The sequence below is a fragment of the Phascolarctos cinereus genome, unplaced genomic scaffold (genome assembly GCF_003287225.1).
Source record: "Phascolarctos cinereus isolate Bilbo 61053 unplaced genomic scaffold, phaCin_HiC Scaffold_3;HRSCAF=262, whole genome shotgun sequence".
Taxonomy (NCBI): domain Eukaryota; kingdom Metazoa; phylum Chordata; class Mammalia; order Diprotodontia; family Phascolarctidae; genus Phascolarctos; species Phascolarctos cinereus.
This window is the reverse complement of record NW_027555736.1, coordinates 193963907-193990664: the sequence shown is the minus strand read 5'-3', so window position 1 is coordinate 193990664 and position 26758 is coordinate 193963907. Positions and strand designations below refer to the sequence as shown.

The window sequence follows — 26758 nt, the reverse complement described above, 5'->3', positions numbered from 1 at the left end:
CGGTGACTGGATGAATTGTGGTGTTGTCAGTGATAACAGGGAAGTCCAGAAGAGGGGAGAATTTGGGGGGAAAGATAATGGGCTCTGTTTTGGATATATTGAGTTTGAAATGTTTAAGGGACATCCAGATGTCCAAGAGGCATTTGAGGATGCATTCACTCCTCAAGATTTGTTTCTCAGAAGCCCTGGCTTTCTTAAAGGCTCAGCTTAAGTGCCACTTCTACTGCTACCTCAGCTGACGTTTTGATTGGTTTGGCTGCTCTAATTTTGTTTTCTCCTCTTTTTTCATTTTTTTATTAGGGATGGCTTTTCTGAGGAGAGTTCTGTTTTGAACCGAAGGTGATGAAAAAACCAAAAAGTCAGCAAAAGTCTAAAATGTAATCAATGTAAAATCGTTTGAATTTTTAGGTAACTGTGAGAGTATGTTATAAACTTAAGGGCAAACAGAGTATCAGTGATTTAGGGAAAGATGAGTTGGAGAATAAGTGCACCAGAGGCTCCTCTGACTTCCGTAGAGACTCCATTGATTGACATTATTAGAATTATTGAACTTTAGATGTCAAGCTCTACCTTTAATAAATGAAGAAACAAGGTATTGAGATGTCAAATGCCTTACCCAGAGGGACATAGTGATCAGTAGCAGAGCCAGAATTAGAATACAGCATCTTATTGTTTGGTTCCTTATGCCTGTGAGAGAATCTCAATTTATTATGCTAGGGTGATGAAAATAAGATCATTGGTCATTTATACAGAAGAGAGCTGGGTTGACTTGGGTTTCAATCTTGGTTTTGTCATCTTATCAGTGTGCCCTTGGGTAAGTCCTTTAACCTCCATGAACCTCAGTTTCCTTACCATAAATGGGGTGGTGGTATGTAGACCCGATGACCTCTGAGGTCCCTTCCAGCTCTAAGTCTGTGATCTTATTGTGTGCAGTCCTGTGGATCTGATTCTATATTCTTTATGCAATGAGTTTCTCAAGTATCTCATTTTATACATTGAACAGATGATATGAATATCTGGTCTGCTTTTTTTTTTGGATAATAATTCTGTAGACCCTCATCCCAATCTGTGACCCTACTCTCATCTAAAAGAATTCATACCAAGTTTATAACAGTACTAGCACATTGGTTAGTCACTGGCAGCTGCCTTTTGGAGATGTCACCATGGTTTCCCAATCTGGTTTGAGCTCTTGAGGTCTAGACTTTGTTGGTCTGTTTATCTAGTGGTTATCAAACCCTGGAGGAGATTGTTCCATGCTGGTTCAGTGTGACCAATATCCAAAAGTTATTTCATTAATTTACAGTAGTGCATGATGTTATCTCTCTTTTGAAAATGAGACTACATGGCTTAGAGAGGTTAATAAGTGACTTACACAAGACAAGAGCAGAGCTGGGAATGAGACCCAGGATATTCTGACTCTACATTAAGTGTCATTTCGAGCTCTACACTACACTTCCATTGTTCTTCCTCTTCTCCAGCCCCCTCTCCAGATTCCTACTCAATAGTCTAGATTTAAAGGACTGAAGTTTAAATAGACACTTTAAGAAAGAAATGAGATTTCAGGATATTGATAAAGGAAGATTCTTGCAGCTGTCAATTATTAACTTCTAGAGGGCTGAGAATCAGAATTAGAGGCTTAGCCTAGAGCAAACAGAATGTCTTATCTTTTCCCATTTCCCTTCACAGCCTCTATGTGGGAGGAGGTAGACGAAAAAGTAAGTTGAGATTGAATACGAGGAGCTCCGGCTGTATATTATGGGCATGCTTACATATAATGTTCCCTTACGTGTTCCGGATCATGTTTAAAAGCAAAGTGTCTATGGGATTTGCACATATTGTATATTATAAACAAGCTGCTTGGAAGACTTATTCAGAATGTGCATTTTGAATAGCTGATATTTGGAATATAGTTTCTCACATAAGAATGACGTTTGGTAATACTGATTTACATATAAACATTCACGATGATTCTTAATATAGGAAAATACAAGGAAGTACACAGCACTTAATTACATTGCTTTAACAATAAATGTCAAGCAAAAGCTTTTTTTAATAAGACGGATGCTGTACTTAACCAAAGTACGGTTACATTCCCACAATTTGAAATGTTTTACAGCAATGTATGCAACATAGCAACAACATTTTGAACATTGTAATACATGCAAATCTATTGACAGCTACCAAGCTGTTACATTTAGTGACCTTTTTCTTCTCCACAAACACTGCTCGAAACTCACTTTGTCTGGAGACCCTTTCCAAACCAATGCCTAATTCCCCCTTTCCCACACCCTTCCCTTCGTCCTTATGTATAGCTCTATCCTATTATTCAGTCCCAATTCATGTGGCTGATGGGGGCCATTTTGTAACTCCTGACTCATTATTTGCTTCTAAGACATTATAGATTTAGAGCTAGAAGGGACCTTAGAGGGCTCATCTTGTCCAGCTTGCTCTTTTTACAGATGAGGAAATTAAGTCCCAAGGAGTCTAAAAGACTTAAGGAGATGGGATTCAAATTCCAGTCTTCTGACTTTAAAGCCAGTTCTCTTTACATGTACCCAGGGCCATATTGTATCATCAGTGGCTTTTGTTTACTTATATGCAAGTTATATTTCCATATAAATAAATGTCTAAGACCTGATTTAAATCAATAACTATAACTTAGGATTTGGTAAGCTTTGATTTGACATTGAAATAAACATTGCATATGAATATCTCTTTTTATCATTGTGTGAATAAATTATGTATATAGGTTAAACTATTCTTGCTCAAACTCCAGTATAGATACTCTTGGAATATAATCATAGAGTCTGCAAATGTCATATAAATATCATTTTGGTATTTACATTTTTATTGCATTGTGCAATGGAAAAGAATATTGGTCTTGCAGTCAGAACTACTCAGTATGCCACAATATCTATATAATCTCGAGCAAGTCACTTAACCTCTCTTTACTTCAGTTTCCTTACCTCTAAAATGAAGGGTTTTTATCAGATAATCTTTTAGTTCTAAATATATGATCTTATGATCTATGATTTTAGATAAAAGGGTTAATGATTACATATCAAAAATATATACGCATGTGAGAAAATCTGTGGACTCAAGGGAGATAGCATAGTAGAGAACATTTGGATGAGACTCAGGAGAGAAAAAGAGGTGAAATTATGGTAGAAATATATTATAGCTTACCTTCCCCAAAGGAGGAAATCATACATTATAGAGTTGGAAGGGATTTCAGATTATCTAGTCTAATGCTTTCATTTTACAGGTAAGGAAATTGAGGTGTAGAGAGTCTTAACTGACTTTTTACAAAAAAAATCACAGTTCATTATTGAACATAATGCAGTGCAGGAACACAAAATGGTAGGATCTATTTTGAAGGAAACTTTAACAGATTTTTTGATGTATGTTGTTGTGTTATTTTTTGGTCAGTAGTTTTTTAGTCAAGTCTTCATGACCTCATTTGGCTTTGGGTTTCTTTGCAAAGATAATGGAGTGGTTTGTTGTTTCCTTCTCCAACTCATTTTACAGATTAGGAAACTGAGACAAATAGGGTTAAGTGACTTGCCCAAGGTTACACAGATAGCAAGTGTCTGAGGCCAGGTTTGAACTGAGGAAGGTAAGGCTTTCTGACCCTAGGCCTCGCACTCTATCTACTGCACCACCTAGCTGCCTGTACTTTCTGCTAAAACTTAGCAAATAGCTTCCAGAGTAAGAGGGAGGTGGAATATGCTTTGGCTTAGTGATAGCATGGTCATGTATTTGGATTTGGTATAGGATTATCTATAACTGTATCTATATCTATATATCTATATCATCATCATACTGGCTATTTTATTATAAGCTCAGCTTTTTCCTTCTTTAGAGTCTCATCTCATAATCATATCTGATCATATTGTTAGTTTTCATGGAAAATCACTGAGAGAATAGGATGACTTTCCTTTTCAGCCATGAACTTTTTTAAAATTAATTTTATTCAACTAATGAGTATTTATTTTCTCTCTCACTTCTTCCTCTGCCATTGAGAAAGAAAAAAAACCCATAACCTTTGTAACAAATAGGCATAGTCGAGCAAAACAAATTCCCACAGTGGCCATGTCCAAAACAAACATGTCTTTCTCAGTATCTTGAGTTTATTACATCTCCATTAAGTGATGGGTAGCATTCTTGATCATCAGTCCTTTGAAAGTCCTAGTCATCATGTTGATGAGTATGATTATGATTAAGCCTTTCATATTTTTTAAAATAATTTTTTCAATGAACAATCATAAGTTTTTTTCTCTCAAAATTTTGCTGTTAAAGTAAAAATTGTTCACTTGGTTCTTCTCACTTTACTTTGTATCAGTTCATTCACATTTCCCCAGGCAAAATAAATATCTGTCAGTTAAGGAAAAATGAAATAAGTTGTGGTACATGACTGTAATAAAACATTACTATGCTATGAATGCAGGTGATGAATTCAGAGAAGTATGGAAAGACTTATATGAACTGAAGCAAAGTGAAATAAATGGAACCAGGAGAACAATATGCATAATGAATACAACAATGCAGACAGAAACAAAAACAAAAGAAATTGAAACTGAATGCTCTGAAATAATGATGACTAAGCTTAGCTTCAAAGAAGATATATGAGAACAATCCTTTGCAGAGGTAGGAAATCTCTGAGTAAGAAACACTAAGTATAATATCAGAATTCACTAGTGTGTTGGCTGTTTTTGTTGAACTCTCACCTCTTTCCCTTTAAAAAAAAATACAGTATGGCTTTCTGGAAGAGTAATGGAAATGGAAAATTGAAAAATCTAGTTGATATGAAGCAAGGGATAGCAATAGAAATTTTTTTTAGAAGACATAGAAGAAAATATGCAAGGGCAGCTTACCGGGAATGAGCACGGAACTGTGATGCAGTATAACAAGAAAACATAAGGAATGCTGAAGCTCAAAACAAGCATTTTGGAGTGGTAACAATAGGAAAAAATGATTAGAAGATAATCAAAACCCCAGATCAGTGAGGAGATGAAGAAGAAGCATTATTCAGTGATTTGGATGAAGGTAGAGATGGCATTGTTATGAAATACATGAAGGACATGATTTTGAAGGGAATTTACATTTTGTCTTAGAGGCAATAGGGAACCACTGAATTTTCTTAAGAAGGAGAGTGACACGGTTAGATTTGTGCATTAGGGGAAAATTATTTTAGCAGCTCTGTGGAGGATGAATTGGAGACGAGACAGACTGGAAATTGGAAGTCAAATTAGGAGGATGTTGTGAAAGGCCACGAGGTAGCCTAGGTTGGTGGCTGTGTAAATGAAAAAAAAGGAGAGAGGTGAGAGATGTTATGGTGGGGAAGGGCTTAACTCCCCAGATAGTATACCTAAATGGATAGTGATGCCCTCAGGAGGAATAGTTAAGGTTTGTAGGAGGGGTAGGTTTAGTGGGAAAGATAATAAGGTCTGTACTTGATATATGCATTTTGAAATTTTTAGGAGACATCCAGGTAGGTAGAAATATCCAAAAGCCAAAAGATGATATGAACCTGGAGGTTAGGAAAAAGAGTAGGACTGTACACACACACACACACACACACACACGCACACACACACACACACACACACATGAATCTAGGTTGGAGATATTAATTGAACCTATGGGAACTGATAAGACAGAGTCAACAGTCAATAGACAGGGTACAGAGAGAGAAAAGGAGAGACTGTAGGGCAGAGTCTTTGGGACCACCCACAAATGGGACAGAGGACTTATGATCCTACAAAGTAGACTGAAAAGGAGCTGTCAAGCAGGAATATTTACAATTAGGAGAGCCAGGAGAAACATAAAAATCCAGGGAGGAAATTGAGGATATTCAAGAAGAGAGAGAAGTCAATAGTTACATGTTGCAAAGAGGCCAAGCTGGAAGAAGACTAAGAGAAGGCCATCAGATTTAGCAATTGAGAGATCATTAATAACCTTGGAGCATAGTATATAGTCAGAAGTTGCAAGGGGATGGGCAGTGAGTGTGCACAAAGGAAATTGAGGCATTCATTATGCAGGGCAATGGAAGAAATGGGAAGGTATTGGAACAAAGCTACAATTGAAAGGATTTACTTTGTTGCTGACCAAGTCACTTCTTCGTTAGAGACTGGAACAAAGGAGGAGAAAATGAAGATTGTGTCAAGGGGTTATTAGGTACAAAATGAGTGGGAAAGGTAACTCAGGACAGATGGCTGCTGTTTTCTCAATTAAGTTTTGGGAGAGATGCTTTGCTAAAAGGGAGAGGAAAAGGAATGAGTTAAGGCTTTGAAGATTAGAGAAGAGGTTTGCAACAACCACTGTGATAGTCGATCATGGAAGAGAAAGAGGTTTCTTTGCATCAATGAGGACCTCATATGAAATTATTTAATATAAATTTCTCTTGGACTCAGCATGATTGTGTGACTTCGTCCAGAACTCTTCCAGCAGCAAAGTGAGTAGTAGGAGTAAAATAGGAGTGGCATAGACTGGACAGTGGGGATAACCTTGGACTGGAATTTGGCAAGGCATAAATAGCAGGACAGTTATATAGGACAAAAGTTAAGGACAGTGTATATAGTTTAGCTGGTTAATTATAGCATCGATATTGGGAGAAAAGAAAATGAGATTAGAGTAGATGTGACAGAGTGAAAAAGTAAAAAGGAATGGAATTTCAGTGAAGATGAATACTAGATTTAAGAAGAATTGAGGGGCAGGGAGAGATGAAAGAATAGAGATTGTGAAAAAAAAATCTGGTGGTTTTAATTGCCTGTTCAATTTGAATCAACAGCCAAAAAAGCTATTATGAATCTATAGTAATAGAGATCCAGATAAAGAAGTGAAAGTCTTGGTGTCGTTGTCCTGACTAGACTATATATGGAGAATAGCTTCAGTTCTTGGCACCATATTTTAGGAGGGACCTTAACAAATTGCAGCATTCCAAAGGAAGCTGACCAGAATGAAGAGTAACCTGGAAATGAAGCCCTTTATGGATTAGTTAAAAGAATAATTGATATTTATCCTGGAAAAGGAAAGTCTTAGAAGTGGTATAACTGTCTCTCATAGTCATTTTTATTTAAATATTGAAAAGTCTCTCATAGTAAAAAGATTAGACTCATTCTACTTGGCTCCACAGGGGCAGCTCTAGGCTCAATGTAAGGAAAATATTTCTAACAGAGCTATGTGAAAATGGAATGGGCCTCAAAATGTAATGAGTTCCTTATCCCTAGAAATTTTCAGGGGGAGGCTGGATGAGTTTGTCATGGACTACATTCCTAAGCTGGTATAGACTGGACTATTGACTTTTGAAATCCCTTTGAAGCTAAGATTCTGTGTAAATTTATGTATTATGTAAGCCAAACTTAAAAAAATTAACATAGGCCAAATGCCTAGAAGAAATTAAGCTGATCTAAAAATCGCCTCCAAACTAAAAAACAAACACAGAAGAAGGGAAGACAGGAATATTAATGAGAAATTGAAAACAATTTAAACAACCCTGGCATTTTACATTACTTCACATTTTTGAAGCAATTGCATTGGATGTAGTGGGAAGATCAGTGGTCTAGATGTCAGAAGACATGGCTTCTAGTCCTAGTACATATGACTTTGGACAAGCCCCTTAATCTTTCTAAGCTTGTTTCTTGCTCAGTAAAATGGGGATAATGACACCTGTCTTGGCTCTTTCACAAAGTTGTCACGAAGATCAAATGAGATAATAGATGTGAAAGCACTTTGTAAACTGCAGGTCATTGTACATATTTACAAAGTTATCATAATCACTGTAGTGTCACCGTGAACCATGCGGTCTGATTAAAACCCTGGTAAAAAATGGTGAGATAATTTTGAAAAAAGCTGTTCCTGTAAAACTGTATTCTCACCCAGTGCCATCACACTCTCTACATAATTTACCATTAGCATAAATAGTGTGTGATACTACGGGAAAATAGAACAAAATTCCAGGGTAAAATCAGCTGCCTTTACGGAGTAGGACTAGTATGTATCTTCATTTTGTTTTTAAGTTTTTATGTAATGTAGCCTTAGCTTGTTGGTATTTTCCTGAGAAAGACCAAGGTTCTCTTATACTGATTATTACCCCTTCACCCTCAAGCAATATAGCACTCTGCTGTTTACCACACATGATTACAAGTCTTACTTTGATTTCCAGTGACTCTTGGCAAAGAATTCTGCTTCTCTAAATGAAACTATCAACTTTCTACTAAATATTTGATAGTTACTATTGGAAATTTTGCAGCAAAATATGCATTTGTCATATAGTACAAAATAATATCTCAAACTGAGAATATTTGTAGGGATGGAAGTAGGGATAGGAGATGGGGATTCTTTCTGGACTTTAATGTAACTGCCCTGCAGGTTCATGGCTGACAAAGAAGATTGATCAGGCTGTAACTAGAGTTAATAAGCTAACATCATAATCTGTGAAGCACAAATGACACTTTAAAAATATTTTATTGACTATCTCTTTTTAACATACTTGGCATTTCCCAAGGCCTCTCTTTAGTCTCCACCAAGTAGAATTTCTCTCACAATAAAGCACAGCTGAAGAAAACAAGTATATTAGCCACATCTCGTAGCAACATTTGGTACCTGCAGCCCACTACATCTCTGTTGATAGGAGGAAGAAATGCTTCTTCATCATTTTACTGATGTCATGATTAGGCACTGCATTGATCAGAATTATATTGGTATTTAGTGTTTTTTTTTCCTTTTTTGTTATTGTGATCATTATGTAAATTGTTCTCCTGGTTCTGCTCACTTCACTATTCATCAATTCAAACAAATTTTCTGAAGTGTCTACAGATTCTTCATGTCCATTATTTCTTATAGCATAGTAATGTGTCACAATTTGTCCACCTACTCCCCAGTTGATGAGCATGGATGACATTTTCAGAATTAGAATCGCGGTCATTTTAACTATGGTTCTAATTACTATATATTTTTTGCTTTTATGATCATTATTTGCTGACGCTTGTTATAATCTTATCTATTCACTTGTTTATTTGGTTAGAGTGGAGTGTTTATTAAGCCTGTCCCCCTAGCAATAGGGAACAAGCTTAATAAAGTCTTAATTGTCTCAACAAATATATGATGTTGAAAAGTGTCAGGAAGGATTCATGCAAGCCTAATGCTGTGACTTGAAAAACAACTCAACGCTCTCCGCTTTTCCCTGCCCCCCACCCTTTAGGGGTTTAATGTTATCATTTTCTTATGTGAAAGATGTAATGACTCTCCTTTGTATAGCATTTATCTTCCAATTTTATTGATGAGAAACCGAAGTCCAAAGAGGGAGATTTTATAAAATTATGTTTAATATACTGTCTGAATTAAGATCAGGTTCTATCATCACTTAACTTGCTTTCATGTCATGGTTTTCAGAGAGAACTAAATGTACAAAACTATTTATAAGAAGAAGCTGGATGAACAGCCAAGGAAGTGCCCCTTTCGGACGTACTGAAGCACAGCTTCCAGTTGCATTGCCAAATTCATGGACTCATTAGGGCACAGAATTGTTGTGAACCAGTGGAGTTGTAATGACCAATCTACTTAAATGAGAAGGAAGAAACAGATGCTGTTTTAATGGGACATTTAAAGTTCAGGCCTCTTTCTCACTGTGCTGCAATTTAGTAATCTCAGTTTCCTCTGATGTGTTGTAAGGAGCTCTCATATAAAGGTGGGGTGAAGGGCCTTGTAAAATGTTGAGTGTGACTAGACAGGGAAAAATTCAGAGCCATATGTATTCTTATTTATTCTGATCTTTTCCTTAAAAGCCCTTGTTTCAGGTTAAAAACAGATTATGGTTAGCACTGCTCTTTACTGTGAGCTATAAAACTATTGGTGATTTTGTCTTGGACTTTATAGTTGTTGAGTATATTAATAAGGAATGTGGAAGGGGGTCACTAAAATGTAAGTGTTAAGAATTATATTTTCACTTTCCAGATGTGACATCCCATCAATTTTCTTCCTAGGTCCTTGTTTCAATGCTATGACTTGAAAAACAACTCAACACTCCCCGCTTTTCCCTGCCCCCCACCCTAAATTTCTAAATTTCTAAATTTATGTTTTAACTGAATATTTTCATGCTTAGTTTTACCCTCAAGAGTTTTCCCTGCCTTAATCTGAAGAAAATCCATTTAGCTGTGTGTGAGTCATCTAGGCATCTGGAAAAGGCGTTTTAAAATTACTTGTTCAGATGATTTTGATATTTGGTAAGCTAAGAAATGGATAGCTATTTTCTTACAAAGACTATGGAATGATTTAAAAATGTGAATTTTGCCTCATGTATTGTAAACTTAAAATAAGTTATCTTCCTTGATGTATAGCACTTTTATAACTTTGTTCAAAGTCATTTCAGTTTGACAAATATTTATTAAATGCCTGCCATGAACAGATTACTGTGCTAGCCCAATGGAAGAAGTACAAAGATTAAGACATAGATTCTGTTCCTGGGGCAGCTGGATGGTCCAGTGGGTGGAGTGCCAGATCTGAAGTCAGAAAGACTCATCTTTCTGAGTTCAAATCTGGCCTCAGACATGTCCTAGCTGTGTGACCCTGGGCAAGTCACTTAACCCTGTTTGCCTCAGTTTCCTCATCTGTAAAACGAGCTAGATAAGGAAATGGCAAACCATTTCAGTATCTTTGCCAAGAACCACCCCAAAAGGGAGTCTGATGAAGAGTCAGACATGACTGAAATGACTGAATAACAAAAAGTTTCTGTATTTGTGCCCCTAATAGGAGGTTTTAAGCAGGAAGTTTTAACAAATATGCAAATAATATAATACAACATAGAATCTGATTAGAACTTAAAGGTACAGAGTACTTATGAAAGATCCCAAATGGAAAAGAATTTCTGGGGAGCTCAGGGCAGGCTTCATTGAGATTAGAATCTTGAGAGATGCATAAAATTCTCAAGAACTAAGTTACGGGTTTGAGAAGGTTAGAAGACATGTACAAGCAGACGGCACTCTGAGCACAGAAGCAGGAAAGTGGCTAGAAAGGAGTGTGAGTGGAGGCAGGAAGTGAATAGTCCATGCTTGTGCAATGTAATATCGAATGACTGGGCAGTGCTATGTTGTGGAGGTCCTTGAATGCCAAAGCCAATTTAGACTTTTTTTTCAACATTCATTAGAGGACACATAAGGCTTTTGGGTGGAGGAATGACATATTCAGATAGGTACATAATAATTAGTCCAGTAGTAACATTAGGCTGAAATTAGGTTAGTTGGGAGAGTGTTAGGCTTAAGTTCTAAAGGTTACTGGCTCAATCCCAGATTTTGGCAGTGAGATTATGGGTGATGTTTTAGGAGACAAAAGTCTGTTTTCAGATTCTCTGCTTCCCCACAGAGATTTAAGACCCACTCACTGTCCCACTCATGGCAATTAGATGGCTTAGTGGATAGAGTGCTGAACCTGGAGTCAGAAAGACCTGAGTTCAGATCTGTCCTGAGACATTAGCTGTGTGACCTCGGGCAAGTCACTTAACTTCTGTATGCCTTAATCTATTGGAGAGGGAAATGGCAAACTACTTCAGTATGGTCATGGGGTCATGAAGAGTCAGATGCAACTGAATGACCGAACAAAATTGTTCTGTATCACACCAAGCTGCTTTATTTATAGATCTTTCCCCACTTCCACACCTTAGAAATCTTGGACAGCTAGGTGGCAATGTGGATAGACTGCTGTGCGTGGAGTCAGGAAGACCTGAGTTCAAATCAGCCTCAGACACTTACTGGCTGTGTGACTCTGGCCAAGTCACTTAATCCTGTTTGCCTTATTTCCTCATCTGTAAAATAAGCTAGAGAAGGAAATGGCAAACTACTTCAGTATCTTTGGCAAGAAAACCCCAAATGGGGTCATAAAGAATCAGAAATCCCTGAAAACGAGTAAACAACAGTAACATTAAGGTTAGAGGCAAGGAAACTCATTTTAAAGTTACTGAAGTAATGAAAAGCAAAAAGATGCTATGCTTAAGTGACAATAGTGAAATATATCTCTGCCCATTATTTTGGCTTAACTTTGCAACAGTCATGTGAGATGGACAGGGTGTTTCTTCTTCCTTTGTCATAGAGGAGGAACTGATGGAATAGAGAAGGTAGATAACTTGTCTAAGATCACAGGAAGAATCAGTGACAGAACTGGATCTGAAACCTGTGTTTCCAGTCTTCTTTTCCCTCTATTATCATGTACATCTTGATCTTTTACAGACCCTTTCCTAATTCTTTTGTTTGTTATATAGTAGTACCAAAATGCCTTCTGTAGGTATATCCCTCTTTTTAAAAGTCCATATAGAGTTGTATAATCCAAACTGAACATTACTTTTAAATTACCTTGATTATTTACATTAAAGAATGCTTTCATTTTTTCCCTCTATTTTCTTCTTTGCAGTTTCATCTTTAAATTCTTGTGGTTTAATTGGGTCTTTTCCCAAGATTTCTGCAAACTCATTTTTCTGTCTGCTATACGTTGGTGTTTTATTAAGTGATACAGTTCATATCTTCCCCTATCCTTGGCAAGATTTTGCAAATATATTTATCTTCTAAGCTGGCATTGCCCTTGACTGCTGTGTTTCTCCACTTGGAAATGAGCTCAAGAGTTTATTTGCTGAGGCAGTTTTGGGGTTCTTCTGGTCTCCAAATTGTAGTGATTGCTTTTTTCTCAGTTAAACTTCTGTAGGAAATGCTAAAAGTTTATCGTATTATCTTTTTCATTATTTAGTTACCATTTCTTAGCATTAATTTTTTGGATTAGGTAAAAGCTGTTATATTGCATGCCATATTTTCTCATCTTTATTCTTTCTCCTGGCTTAGTGTTGATTTTTCCTTTTGCTCTAACAGGCTATCCATCTTTTATATATATATATATATATATATATATTATATATATATATATATATACATATATAATATATATATATACATACATATATATATGTGTGTGTGTGTGTATGTGTGTGTGTGTGTGTGTATACATACATATATACACACACATATACATTATATATATATGTGTGTGTGTATACATACATATATACACACGCATATATACATTATATATATACATTTTATATACATACACACATATACATATATACACACACACACACACTATATATATATATATATATATATTTGATTTTCAAATGAGTCCTTCATCAATTACCAGTTGTTTCCTGTTTGTTAAGATACAAACATTTGATTTTCTGATGGTTTGGTGCTCATGTCTAGTACTCTCAATTTTTTTTCTTGGAGAAAATATCTAAGATACATAAATAAGAGACCTCTGAGTACCTTGTATGCATTTGGCTTCTTTAATCTCTTAATTATGGTCCATATGTTTCAACATATGTTTCAACATTGTCCCTTAAGCCCATGTTTGCATGGAAGAGACAGACTACTTAGGTATATGTTGACTTAATTTGGGGTATCTTATCAATTTATTTGCAGAATTTTTCTTCCTATTTATCCTTTTCAATAGATGTTGGCACATGAGCTGTAATTATTTTCTGGTAGTCTTATTTGCTTATATTCCTTACAATAACTATAAGGCAAGCTGGCCAGCTGATCTCTAAAAGGGTATTTCTTGTAGCTTTTGGGTATATAGCAAAACTAACTCTGCCAGCCCCTTTATGATAATGAGCTTGGGCAAAATTGAATTAGGAAGAAGAAAGCTGGCCAGATTGGAGATTTAGGAAATTACTCAGTGCTTTAAGCTACTCTCTGATTGTCTCTGTTTAATAGATAAGGAAACTGAGGTTGAGAGAGGTTAAGTGACTTGCCTAAACTTATATACCTACTAATTATCTTAAGACAAGATTTGAACTACTGTCTTTCTTATTCCAAGTCTACCACTCTATCTCATTATGCCTCCTAGATGCCTAGACCCAGGAGTGTGCTGTAAATGTTTAACAAATAGCTCTCCAAAGGGGGGAAAAAAAAGTACAAATGGCGTACTTTTAAGCTTAGTTTTCACTATTAACATTTTCTCCATCACTTCCTTAAGTTAGATAATCAAGAAAACAACAAATGAAACATTCGCCAGTTTCTGAGGTTTCGGTGCTCACGATGAAAATTTAACAACAATTGGCTCTGATATGCCAGTAAAAGATGACTCCAGGACACCACTGCCTAGATTAGATGCTATGTGAATACCCATATACTGTCACATGGCAGGCCTAGTGCAGTGCCTTGGATGAATCTTCTGTGTTGGAGAGGTGATCCTTTTTCAGACCTGGGTTGGATCATATGTCTTCTGAAGCTTCTGAGTTTGTGAGACTCTAAAACAAACTCGGTAATTTTTTGGGTTAGTTAATCAGTGTGTGTATCTTGCTTGGATAGGCCCTGTAGTGGACAATAAGAATTAGATAAGAGGAAGAACGAATGCTGAATTACATTTGGGAAATTGTAACTCTTTCAGTGCTCACGAACTGCTTGCTTCCTTCCCACCACTTCTCATCTTTTTAACGCTGGTATTCTCCAAGTGATGTTTACGGCCATGAGTATCACAATCTTGGGAGTCAGTCAGTCAGTCAATAAGCATTTATTAAGTGCTTACTCTGTGCTAGGCAGCAGCTTCTGCGTGCCAGGCGCTGTGCTAAGCACTTTGTAAACGTAAATAGAAAGACATCTGGTGGGTGTGAGCAGACTGCAACATATTACCAGTGACAACTTGCATGTAATAAATAGTATAAAAGACATTCTCAAGGACATGTATGACCGGAGAAGGAGGTGGGTCAGCTCATATAGTAAGAGCAAAAGGGATCAAAGATAGACCTGAGTGTGGCTCTGGTATCCACAAGGTATAATAAAGGACTATATTGTGCTCGGTAGATCTTCTGAGGAGAGTTTATAGAAGAATGTGTAAAAGAATTTCACAGGATCAGAAAACAGAGGTAGATGGTGATCTGCCCCTGTGTAGGCAGTGCACCCCATATATTACAGAAGTACAGAATTTCAGTGTCATTTGCTTGAATTACTTCACTATTTAGATTGCCATCCTCTCTGTCCTCTGGAACTTCTTGTCTTTGCTATATTGTGATTTCTGGATTTGAGCACACTTCTCCAAATGTGTACTTCTCAGGGCTGGATACAGTGAGACTATCACCTCCTTATCAGCCATGGAATTAAGGCCTCTCTTAGTGCAACCCAGGATTGCATTACCTTTTTTTTTTTCCTGCTCCTGCTGTATCACAGTTGAGTCATATAAAATTTTCAGTCCACTAAAACCCCCGGGTCATCTTTAGAGAAGTAATCATACCTCCCTCATCCTTTCCTTGTGAAATCAATTTGTTGAGCCTCTGTGTAAGACTTTATACTTATCCCTATTAACTTTCACTTTATTAGATTCATTCAGTATTCTAATCTGTCAAAATCTTTTTGGATTCTGACTCCGTCATCTAGTATGATAGCCATCCCTCCCAGCTTTATGTCATCTAAAAATTTGGTGAGAATGACATCTATGCCTTTATCCAAATTATTGAGAAAAATTGGCCTAGCACATTTCATGGGGCACAGACCTCCAAATCTCTAGTAGAGACCTACTTCCCTGTCAGCATTGAACCATTAATGACTGCTTTTTGTTTCTGGCAATTCATTTAATTCAGAATCTGTTGTTTAGCCCAGAGGTGTCAAACATGCCTAGGCAGTCCACAGTACTCCTAAATGTTACTGGAACTAGAACTAGATTAAAATGTAATTGGGAAATATTTAGCAAAATAAATAAAAATGCAATAAAATACAGATAATGTTAATGTGTAGTTTTCTAAGGTAATATACCACCCAGAGGTATCCTTACATAGGGTTTAGTGGGCCCTGTTTCTATTTGAATTTGATACCGCTGGTCTAGCCTGCATCTCTTCAGCTTTTTCACAAAGATAGCATGAGATACTTTAGCAAATATTTCGTGGAAATCTAAGTAAACATTATCTACAGGATTCCCCTGACATGCTAATTTAGTTATGTTGTTGAAGAAAAAAAAAAAAGGAAAGCAAGGTTGGCTTTAGCATGATTGGTCTTTGATGAAATCACTCCTTCCTTGTCTATATAGTCACTAACCATCTCTTGAATAATAGATTCAAGAATTTTGCTAGAAATTGAAGTAATGCTCATTGAAGTGTAGTTCACAAATTCTCTTCTTACTTTTTCTTGAAAAATCGGGATGTTTGTTCCTTTTCAGCTCTGTAGAACTCCTGTTCTCCATGATCTTTCAAACATCATTGACAACAGCTCATTTGGTCCAGATGACTTGAATTCATCAGTGACAGGATGTGCCTTCCCTATTGTTATTTATATTGGTGATCAGGACTCTATTGGTCACTTTGTTCTGCCTTTTCCAGTCTAGGGGTCATTCTCTTTGGCAGAAAAAATAAACTAGAGAAGACTTCAGCAGATCTACTTTAACTCTCTTGTTCATTATCAGCATCCCATCTACCCCAAAACAGCAATCCTATCCCTATCTTTTTTGATTATTTTCCTTTCCTCAATATTGATAAACCTGCTTCTTTTTGTTAGCTTTCCTCTTCAGCCCCAACTTGTCCTAAACTTTAATACTTTTGTATTATTCTTATGCTACTGTGTCATGCCTTTGTATCTATCTTCTGTACATATCTTTATAAAGCTAAATTGTTTAATGAATTCTTTGCATGTTCATATCAACCTTGTCAGGAAACTCCCTCCTCCCTCCCCGATCATAAACCAACAAACATTTATTAAGTGAGTACTACATGTCAGGCACTGTGCCAGGCACTGAGGACAAAAAGACAGAAATGGAAGAGTCCCTGCCCTCAAGGAGTTAATTGGAATTGACTTTGTGTCAGCGAGATTGCGGATCTGCTGTTAATGGCAAATTGATGCTTTGCATGTATTTAGACAGGGAAATAGTAATCCCTGAGAACTCACATGATGTAGAACAGCAGGTCATGCCAGCTTAACCTGATATCCTTTTTCCGACTGGGTTATTAAACTATTTGATCAGGGGAATGCTCTAGACATAGTATATGTTGTTTTCAGCAAGGCATTTGACACCATTTTTCATGAGAATCTTATAGAAAAGATGTAGAAAGGTAGGCTGGCTGAAAATATAGTTAAATGAAGTTGGAGTTTATTGAATGGCCAGATCCAAGTTTGTAGATCAAGTTTAACCCGCAAATAGGTCTTTACTGGCCTGGACCCTGGGCTATTAAGTATTTTTATTATTTACTTGGAGGAGGACATAGATGCCCTGGTTATTCAATTTATAGATGACATGAATTGGGAGATAACTAGTTAATACCTTAGATCCAGGCCAACCAAAAGCATTTTTTAAGGGCATGCTAGGTATAAGTCATTGGGCTAGGCCTTAGGAATACCAATATAAACAAAAAAAACAGTCCCTTCTTTCAAGAATCTCAAGGCTCTTACAATGTATTGAGGGTCTGGGAGAGAATAGGATATGTAAACAGATAAATAAGTGAATAAAAATTAAGTGACACATTCATGCTCCAGATAATAAAACTGGCATTTAGATAGTGCTTTGAGATTTGCAAAAAGAAATGACAAATATTGGAGGGAATGTGAAAAAATTAGGACATTAATACACTGTTGGCAGAACTGCAAACTGATCCAACTATTTTGGAGAGCAATCTGGAATTATGTCTAAAGAATTATAAAACTGTGCATGCTCTTTGACCCAGCAATACCACTATTAGGATTGTTCCCCAAGGTGGCTAAACAAGTTGTGGTGTATGATTGTGTTGAAATACTATTGTGCCATTAGAAATGATGAGCTGGTTGATTTTAGAAAAACATAGAAAAATTTTCATGAAATAATGAAAATTGAAGTGAGCAGACCCAAGTTATTCTGAGTACTATAAATACTCAAATCAGCTATAAAGGACCCATGAAGGAAGATGCTATCCACTTCCAGAGAAAGAACTGATAAATAGAAGTATATATAGTATAGTTTTACATATATTTATAAATCTGCATCAAACATTGGTCTTCTGTAATGTGGAGTGGGGAGGGAGAAAGGGAGTTAGTTTGTAACTTAAAATGTAACAAAAAAAATAAAGAGAAAAAAGATTTGCAAAATGCTTTGTATACATTATCTCATTTGAGCTGTACAATAATGCTGTTCAACAGGTACTATAGGTATTATAATATCCATTTTACAAATGAAGATACCAAAACTCAGAAAGATTAAAGTGATTTGCCCAGGGTAATGAAGGTAATAAATGTTAGAGACAGGAATTTTACTAGGTTTTCCTCTCTCCAACGCTGGTGCTGTGTGCCTCAAAATGATCTCAATAGGCCAGAATGATAAACTGAATCTAGTAACATAAAATTTAATAGGGATAAATGTGAATTCCCACACTTGGATTCTGTTTTTCTCTGGATTCCCTACAAATTAATATTAGGTAGTATATATAAATGGCCCTGTAGTCTTACTTATTCACATCCTGCCTTCTGTTCTTTTTTTTTCTCCTTTGTGCCCAAGTCTCTTTATTCCTATTCAGATTTTATTACAAAAGTGATTGAAGAAGAATTTTAAATCCAAGACATTGTAATGAATTATAACTTCATAAAATATAACTGCATATATGGCTGTGATTTCTTACAGTTGGCTTTCCTTTGATAGATTTTTTTTTCAAAAGAAAAGTTTAGTGAATAAAATCTATTAAGATGGTTTCAAAGATCAATTGATCAAAAAGATGCAGGTACTTTAAAATTTTTCTTTTGAAACATTTTATTTTTTGTTCTTTGGTCTAATGCCATACCATGTTCACTTAAATTCAAACAGCTACCTATACAACATTTTCTATTCATAGAAGGTAGGAGAGTGAACCTCATTGATTTAAAATGAAATAAGAATTTGATGCTAGGATGTTGAAACCTAGAATGATACTTTAATAACACAAAGTTAAGGAATTCAGAATCAAGATTTCCATGGTAACCATGTGACCCTTGCTGTATACTATAATAGATTCTCTTATAGTACCATGCAATACTGAGCAATGTGACATGTCTTTAAAATAAGTTACAATATAATGAAAAGGAATTATGACCATTATTTACTTAGACTAAATAATTCAAATTAGATTTCTTTGTCTGTGATAATATAGGCACCACTGTGAACTCTATATGAAATGTTAAATTATAATATGAATCTGTGATATATATATATATATATGTTTCACTGCACTAAAAAAAGGTTAGTACAATAATTCATATAGGTTGTGGGAGCTCTAAAAGTTTTTCAAAAGTCTCAGGAGTGTTAGTGGATAGTAGTGTTTCCCACTTTCCCCCTTCATTTTACTATTTCTGTTACCAGTCCTACCCTATAATCCCCCTGAACTAAAAATAGCCTGCCTTATTAGGTGGTTGATGTCTTGGAAAAGGGGGCCAAACCGGAATAACCCTTGACATGGTAGATGTTTTGGGGAATGAAACAACTCAGGCTATGTAATATTGCCAAGGATAACTATATATGGTTTTAATGGGCTACTAAAAAGCTGCTTTTGGAGTTATTCACAGTGACCTTTCCTCTCCTGAGACTGGGGTGTGTGTGTGTGTGTGTGTGTGTGTGTGTGTGTGTGTGTGTGTGTGTGTGTGTGTGTGTACCTTAAATCCTAGAAACCAGATTTTCATCCAGAAGATTTCATTTTCTGTAAAAGTCCTTCAATCTTAATTGTGAAGAAGTTATTTTGATGCTAAATACACTTTGTAAACTGCCCTTAGGTTAGGTTAATAAGGTGGTCTTTGTTACTACTTTAGGAAATAAAATCAGGAGTCTAAAAATTCAGCCTTTCTGTAAGTAAGTACCAAAAAACATCTAAATGAATTTCATACTATAACATCTTATACTACAAAGTGGTAAAAATTTTCCACAAATGGAGACGTGTATATGTAGAAGACTTGGGTTCTAGTTCTGATCCTGTTACTAAATAGTTGTGTAACCTTGGGCAGATCACTTCACTTGTCTGGGCCTCAGTCTCTTCAAGTGAAAGTCGAGAGGGTTGGAATAGATGTCCGTTAATGTCCTTTCTGGCCCTTAAATGCTGTGGTATAACAGGACCTTTTCTGCTTGTACTAGGGGTGAACATAGGATCATAAATACAGAGTTGTAAAGGGCCTTAGAGACCTTCTAGTCCAACCCTCTTGTTTTACAGATGAAGAAACTGAGGTTGAGTTGGAGCCAAAATGGTGTCATAGAGAAGTATTCAACTGAGCTCTCCCAATATTCTCCTCCAAACAACTTTTCAAAAGCACCCCAAATTGAATTATGGAGTGGCAGAGCCAAAAAAAAAGGTCAGAGCAAGCCATTCTTCCAGCCCAAGACAACACAGGAGATTGAAAAGAGAGATCTGTGGCATGGAGGAGGCTGGCCTGGAGTCCATGTGGATGAAATACCAGTGGTGGGATTAGGTGGTAGAGACAGCAGCCTCAGCAGCTTTGGGAGCTCCCAAGCCAGAGGTAGATGGTAAGGAGACCTGGCAATTGGTCAAAAAGAGATTATAGGTGCTAGCACTGGACACAGGACTAAATGCTGTTTGGCAACACCATGGCCTATATCCGCTTCTGTGTCGCAGTTCAAGGTAGAAGGGAGTACTTTAAATCAAGAGGGAGTGGAAGCCCTGAGGGGCAGTTTCACTTCCAGCCCCAAGTCATCAGGGACCCTGAGGAACAGTATCATTTCCAGTCCCAAGAAGGGAGGAGCCCTGAGGAGGATTATCAATTGCAATCTTAAGAGATCAGAGGCCCTTAAGGACCAGAATGAAGACCAAGAGAGCAGTGACCACACCTCTTCCCAGATTACACCTGCTTGGAAGCAATGAAAACTTCCAAACCCCAAGAACTAGCTCTGAAAACAGCAGTGCAAAAAAACCTGAAGCTTTAACTATTCTCAGCAATACAATGATCCAAGAAAATCCCGAAGGACTAATGATGAAACATACTGTCCACCTCCAGAGAAAGAGTTGATACTGTTTGAATACAGACTGAAGCATGCTATTTTTCACTTTCTTTTATTTGAATCTTCTTATACAAAATGACTAATGTGGAAATGTTTTACGTAACTGTGCATGTGTTAACCTATATCTGATTGCTTACTTTCTCAGGGAGGGGGAAAAGGAGGGAGGGAGGGAGAGAAGGATAGAATTTGGAACTCAAAACTTTAAATAAAAATGTTAAAGAATTGAAAAAAAATGCCCACCTATTTCACCAAAGGTCCCGGAGTGATGGACAAAACCCCAAATGAAAACAAGGTACAGTTAAAAAGAAAAAAAGCCTGAAGCTTCAGACAGAGCCTTCTCCCCTCCCCATCCCACACTGCAATAAGAGCCTGACATTAAAAAAAAAAAGTTCCAAATCAATAAATTGGGTGGGAAACTGTGCAAACAACAATAAAAGAACCTGATCATAAAACACACCACTGTGGTCACAGGGAAGATCAAGACACAACCTTAAAAGAAGACAATGAAGTCAAAACAGCTACAAGCAAATCCTCAAGGACAAAAAACCAAACCAAAACAAAAAAACCCAAACAAAAAAACCAAAAGGTGAATTGAACATAAACCCAACAAGAATTCCTCAAAGGGTAGAAAGGAATTTTCAAAACCAAGTAAGAGTAGTAGAGTAAAAATTAGGTGAAGAAATGAAAGCAAAGAAGAGAATTATGAAAAGACAATTAACAGTTTGGTAAAAGAGGCACAAAAATACTGAAGAGAATTAAAAAACAGAATTGGCAAAATGGAAAAAGAAGTACAGAAATTCATTGTTGAAAATAACTCCTTAAAAAGCAGAATTGGCCAAATGGAAAAAAAGGCACAAAAGTTCACTGAAGAAAATCATGTCTTAAAAAGAATTGGGCAAGTAGAAGCTAATGACTCCGTGAGACATCAATAAGCAATAAAAGAAAGTCAAAAGACTGAAAAAATAGAAGAAAATGTGAATAGCTCATTGGAAATGCAACTGACCTGGAAAATAGATCCAGGAGAGATAATTTAAGATTTATTGGATTACCTGAAATCTATGACATCATATTTCAAGAAATCATCAAGCAAAATTACCCCAATATTCTAGAACCAGAGGGTAAAATAGAAATTGAAATAATCTACTAATCACCACCTGAAAGAGATCCCCAAATGAAAAATCCCAGGAATATGACAGCCAAATTCCATTCCTCCTAGGTCAAAAAGAAAATATTTCAAACAGCAGGAAACTATTCAAATACCTTAGAGCCACAGTCAGGGTCACACAAGATTTAGTGGCTACCACATTAAAGGAGCAGAGGGCTTGTAATATAATATTCTCAAAGATAAAAGAGCCAGTATTACAACCAAGAATCGCTTAGCCAGAAAAACTTAATATAATCTTTCAAAGGAAAAAATATGTTTAATGAAATAGAGGCCTAAACCACTCCTGATGGAAAGAGCAGAGAAAATTTGACTTTCAAATACAAGACTCAAGAGAAGCATAAAAAGGTAAACATGGAAGAGAAATCATAAGGGACCCATTAAAGTTAAATTGTGTAGCTTTCTATATGGTGTGGAATGGAGATACTCAGCAAAAAGGCACAGTAGAAAAAGTCCAGGAGAGTCCAGATTGCAGAATGCAGAGGGAGGAAGACAGGGCTGGTGTAGGTGTCTTTCTTAGAATGGAGATTCTGGAAGGAATCGGGACATTGGGGAGAGCTGTCACAGGTTTGGAGTGTGTTTCCAGTGTGTGAAGTCCAAGGGTAGATCTTTTCTTGTAAAGGGTTTCTGGACTGTTGTAGAGAAATTCCAGGATACTCAAGTGGGTGTCCCAGAGATGAATGAATATATGACTGGTCTAGAGACCTGCTCCTTAAAATGGAGGTTCTGGGAGGAAGCAGACAATCAAAAGGAGAGGCTTCAGAGGCTTTTAAATTCTAGAGGAATTTGCATTTTATATGCTTGAGGCAGTCGGTGACCACTGGAGATTTTTTAGGAGAGTGACCTGAGAAGTATCAAATTTGGTAATTATGTGGAATATGATTAGAGATGGGAGAGACTAGATGCAGGAAAACTGATCATGGGATAGTTGCCATAGCCTAGTTGAAAGGCAGTGAGGGCCTGCATGACCAGGAGTGGTATGAATATAGAGAAAGTGACAGATGCATGAAATGTTGAGGCAAATCGACATGATGGGCAACTGATTGGATATGGAGGGGTGAATTAATGGTGAAGAGTCAGGGATGATTTTGAGGGTTTTGAACGCAGGTTATCAGAACTTTGATGCTGCCCTGAACAGAACTGGGGAATTATAAAGGGTTAGGGCGTGGACTTAAAGGGGAAATTGGAGTTCCTTTTGTTTTTAGATGTGCTGAGTTTGAGACGCCGATGCAGTACCGAGATGGAGTTTTTGAGTAGGCAGCTGGAGATGTCAGGCACAGAATTAGAATCTCCAGGCTGGCTCTCGGAAGAGAATGGAGTAGTCAATTTCTATTTGGGAGTCATTTATGTGGAGGTGATAGTTGGGTCATGAGAGCTGGTGAGATCATTAAAAAGACAGAACTATAGAGAGGACAGGAGAGAGCCTGAGACGCATCCACATACAGCCTGTGGGACGTGAACAACGGTCCTGTAGAGAACAAGAAGGATTGGTCCAAAAGTAGGAAGAGAATGACAGCTGAGTCATGAAAACCAAGTTTGGTATTGTGTTTTGCTGTATTGTCCCAGTAGAATGGAAGTTTGTTCAGGGCAGGGACTATTTTATTTTTGTCTTTCTATCTACAGTGCCTAACATACAAAAGGTGTTTAATAATTGCTTGTTGAATTAAATGAAATCATAGGATTGTTAAGTGGTTGCTTAGACTTATTTTGTGCTTCTCTACAGTTATTGGCTTGAACTTTTTAAAATAGTAAAAACCATTTCGGAAGCTTTCTTTTAAAAATCTTTAAAAAAAAATTTCTAGCTGTCCATAATTTTCTAGTTTCCTCATAAGAAATCTTGGCCTGTTGAGAACTTTGCAGTAGCTGAAATGGTTTACTTTTCTTTTTAATATATTTGTTCTTATGTAATTAGTAAAAGGTAATTTATATGAGTAAGCAAAGGATAAGTAGGATCTGGGGAGAGCTCAAATTATATTAAAAGTACTACTTTTCTGTTCACCTTTTAAAAGAACGGAGATTTTTTGGCAGCCAGTATAGTTCAATATTAGTGAAAGTTGACTAGAGCTAAGCTGTTCTCTTGACTCCTATATTTTAAAATCAGGAGATAATTGCTGGAACAAAGGAATATTTTGGGTTCAATGGGACCTTGACAGTATTTCTCTTTTAACGAGGGAGAAACCCGAGCCAAACAGATAAATATGATTAAATGCCAAGGAACAACAATGCTAACTTGTTGGCGCCAGTCACTTGATGTTCCTTGAAACACAGAGGCACGTTAGTCTGCCGGTCCCAGGGTGTTTCTGTGCAAAAAGTAGCAGCAGTTCAAAACCAATTACCCTAGAGGAAGTTCCTTTTGGGGAGCAATTTTGCTGAAATTCAGTCAATATAAAATGAAAATGATCCTTTTTTATCATCTTCTGAAATAGTTTAATAGGCCATAGGCATAGTGTGTCTCTGGAATACATTGCTTTTATTACCTATTTTCTAAGACAAGTGCTCTGTATTGAAAATGAAGTCCATTGATGTTCATCATATCAGTTCCCTTTTTTTTGTATCTCATAGTTTATAATATAACAAAATTTGGATCTGAAAATTAGAATGCAGGGGTATGTGTGTGTGTACCTATATTTATATCTACATATGGATATGGATGTAGATGATTAAGATTTTGTAGATTTAAGATTATAGATTTAGAAGTAGAAAGGCCCTCAGAGTCTATCAAGTCTAGGTAAGGAAACTGAATCTTTGGAATTTAAGTGACTTTTCCAAATTCATTTGAATAATAATGTTAGTGGTGGGATCTGATCTGACTCCAGGCTCAGTGCTTTTTGTATACCGAGAACACATAGATAAATAGATTCCTCACAAGATTAATCAGTCAGTTGATAAACATTAAGTGCCTGTTATGTGCCGGGCTGAATAAAAGGGTAATAAGATAATAGATTTTAAAGAGCTATATACACTGGTACATTAGTATTGTCATTAATGTCATTTAAGGATTACTTTTTTTAGTTTTCTATGGTCTAATGTTCTGCTCTGTTCTAATTTGTTGTCAGTTTCTTTTCCTTCTCATATTTGAATTAGTGACATCATAACAGTATTACTAACAGAAGAGTCAAGTCAACAGGCGTTTATTAAGCTCCTACTACATGCCAGGCACTATGCTAAGCACTGAGGATACAAAGGGAAGCAAAAACAGTCCCTTCCCTTAAGGAGCTCACAATCTATTGGGGTGAGGAATCATGTAACTTAATTATGAACGAGCAAGATCTATACAGGATAAACTGCAGATTATCTCAAATGAAAGGCGGCAGCATTAAGGGAGGTTGGAAAAGGCTTTTTTCAGAAGGTGGGATTTTACCTGAGAAAATATAGCTACTGAGTTTTCATTTTGATTTAGGCTTCAGGAAATCATAATATCTAGAACTGTGTCAAACACACTGCCCACAATGTTCTGAGTCAGCCTGAACCAGATTAAAATGTAATTGGGATGTATTTAACAAAAATAAAAATACAATAAAATATAGTTAACATGAACGTGTGGTTTTCTAAGTCGCAGGGATCCTTTTGTGTGATATTTAGTGGCCCCTGTTTCTATGAGTTTGATATCACTGTTCTAGATGATAAGAAAACATGACTTTAACTTCTGAGGAGAACCAGAACCAGAATTTTAGTAAATCCAGAGATGGAAGGGTCCTTAGAGGCCATCCATTTCAACCCTGTCATTTTATATATGAGGAAGTTGAGGTCCAGATGCGACTTGCTCAGAGTCACATAGGTAATAAATTTCAAAGCGGCCAAATCACTGTATTGCTTCAGGGCCCAGTTTTCTCCACAAGTAAAAGGGCATAATAATCCTTGTACTACTGCCTCATTCATTGGGTTTTCCTGAAGAAAGTGCTTTGGGAACCCTAGAGGGCTATGTAAATAGGAACAATTTGTATTCATGGCACTGGCTATGAGATTCACTTACCCCTGGTGTTCTTTACAGCTTACCATTTGAGAAATGGAAATATTAATAATATTTAAGTGTCTTGAATGATCCTGTACCTTCCATCATTTTTTTTAAAGTTACTTGCTGTATTACCTTTGTAAGTAAATTTCCCACTTTCAATTTATGCCATTGCCGTCCATTAGGAATGGAAAACCACCAAAATAAAGTGATCTTTAAAAAAAAAAAAGACCGTACTTTTCAATTATAATACGAAAGTGTTTGATGAAATAGAAGTAAAGTCTTTTCCTCAGTAGGAGCCAATTTTGTGATGAGTTCACTCTCAGTATATGGAGTCATTTGGAAATTACTCCTGACCATTCAATAATGGCAAAATATGAAAAGGGTGGCAAGTCATTTGCCATTAATTTGTTTAGTAGGTATGGACTACCATGATTAATTTCACTAAGCTTTCCTCAGCTGTTATACATTACTGTTATTTAACGTATTTATCATTTTGGTTTATAGGTAGACTGGGGTCAGCTGGACTATTTAGTTATTGACATGCCACCAGGAACAGGAGATGTACAGTTATCAGTCTCTCAGAATATCCCTATTTCAGGTAAATTTAAAAACTTTGTGTTGATTTGTGATTTGTTTGATATTTTTAGATTGCCACACATGAAATATGGGGGGGGGGGAGTTGT

The 26758-nt window shown here is 36.6% G+C and overlaps 1 protein-coding gene across 2 annotated transcripts in view; it reads left to right on the top strand.

Moving 5' to 3' along the window:
* The window catches only part of NUBPL (NUBP iron-sulfur cluster assembly factor, mitochondrial), a 301075-nt gene that overhangs the window by 172092 nt on the left and 102225 nt on the right, over positions 1-26758 (top strand). For both annotated transcript variants that reach the window (XM_078151398.1, XM_021004310.2), the window contains one exon: positions 26580-26673. In XM_078151398.1, the coding sequence (XP_078007524.1) occupies positions 26580-26673 (94 nt within the window). The remainder of the gene's footprint in view (positions 1-26579; positions 26674-26758) is intronic.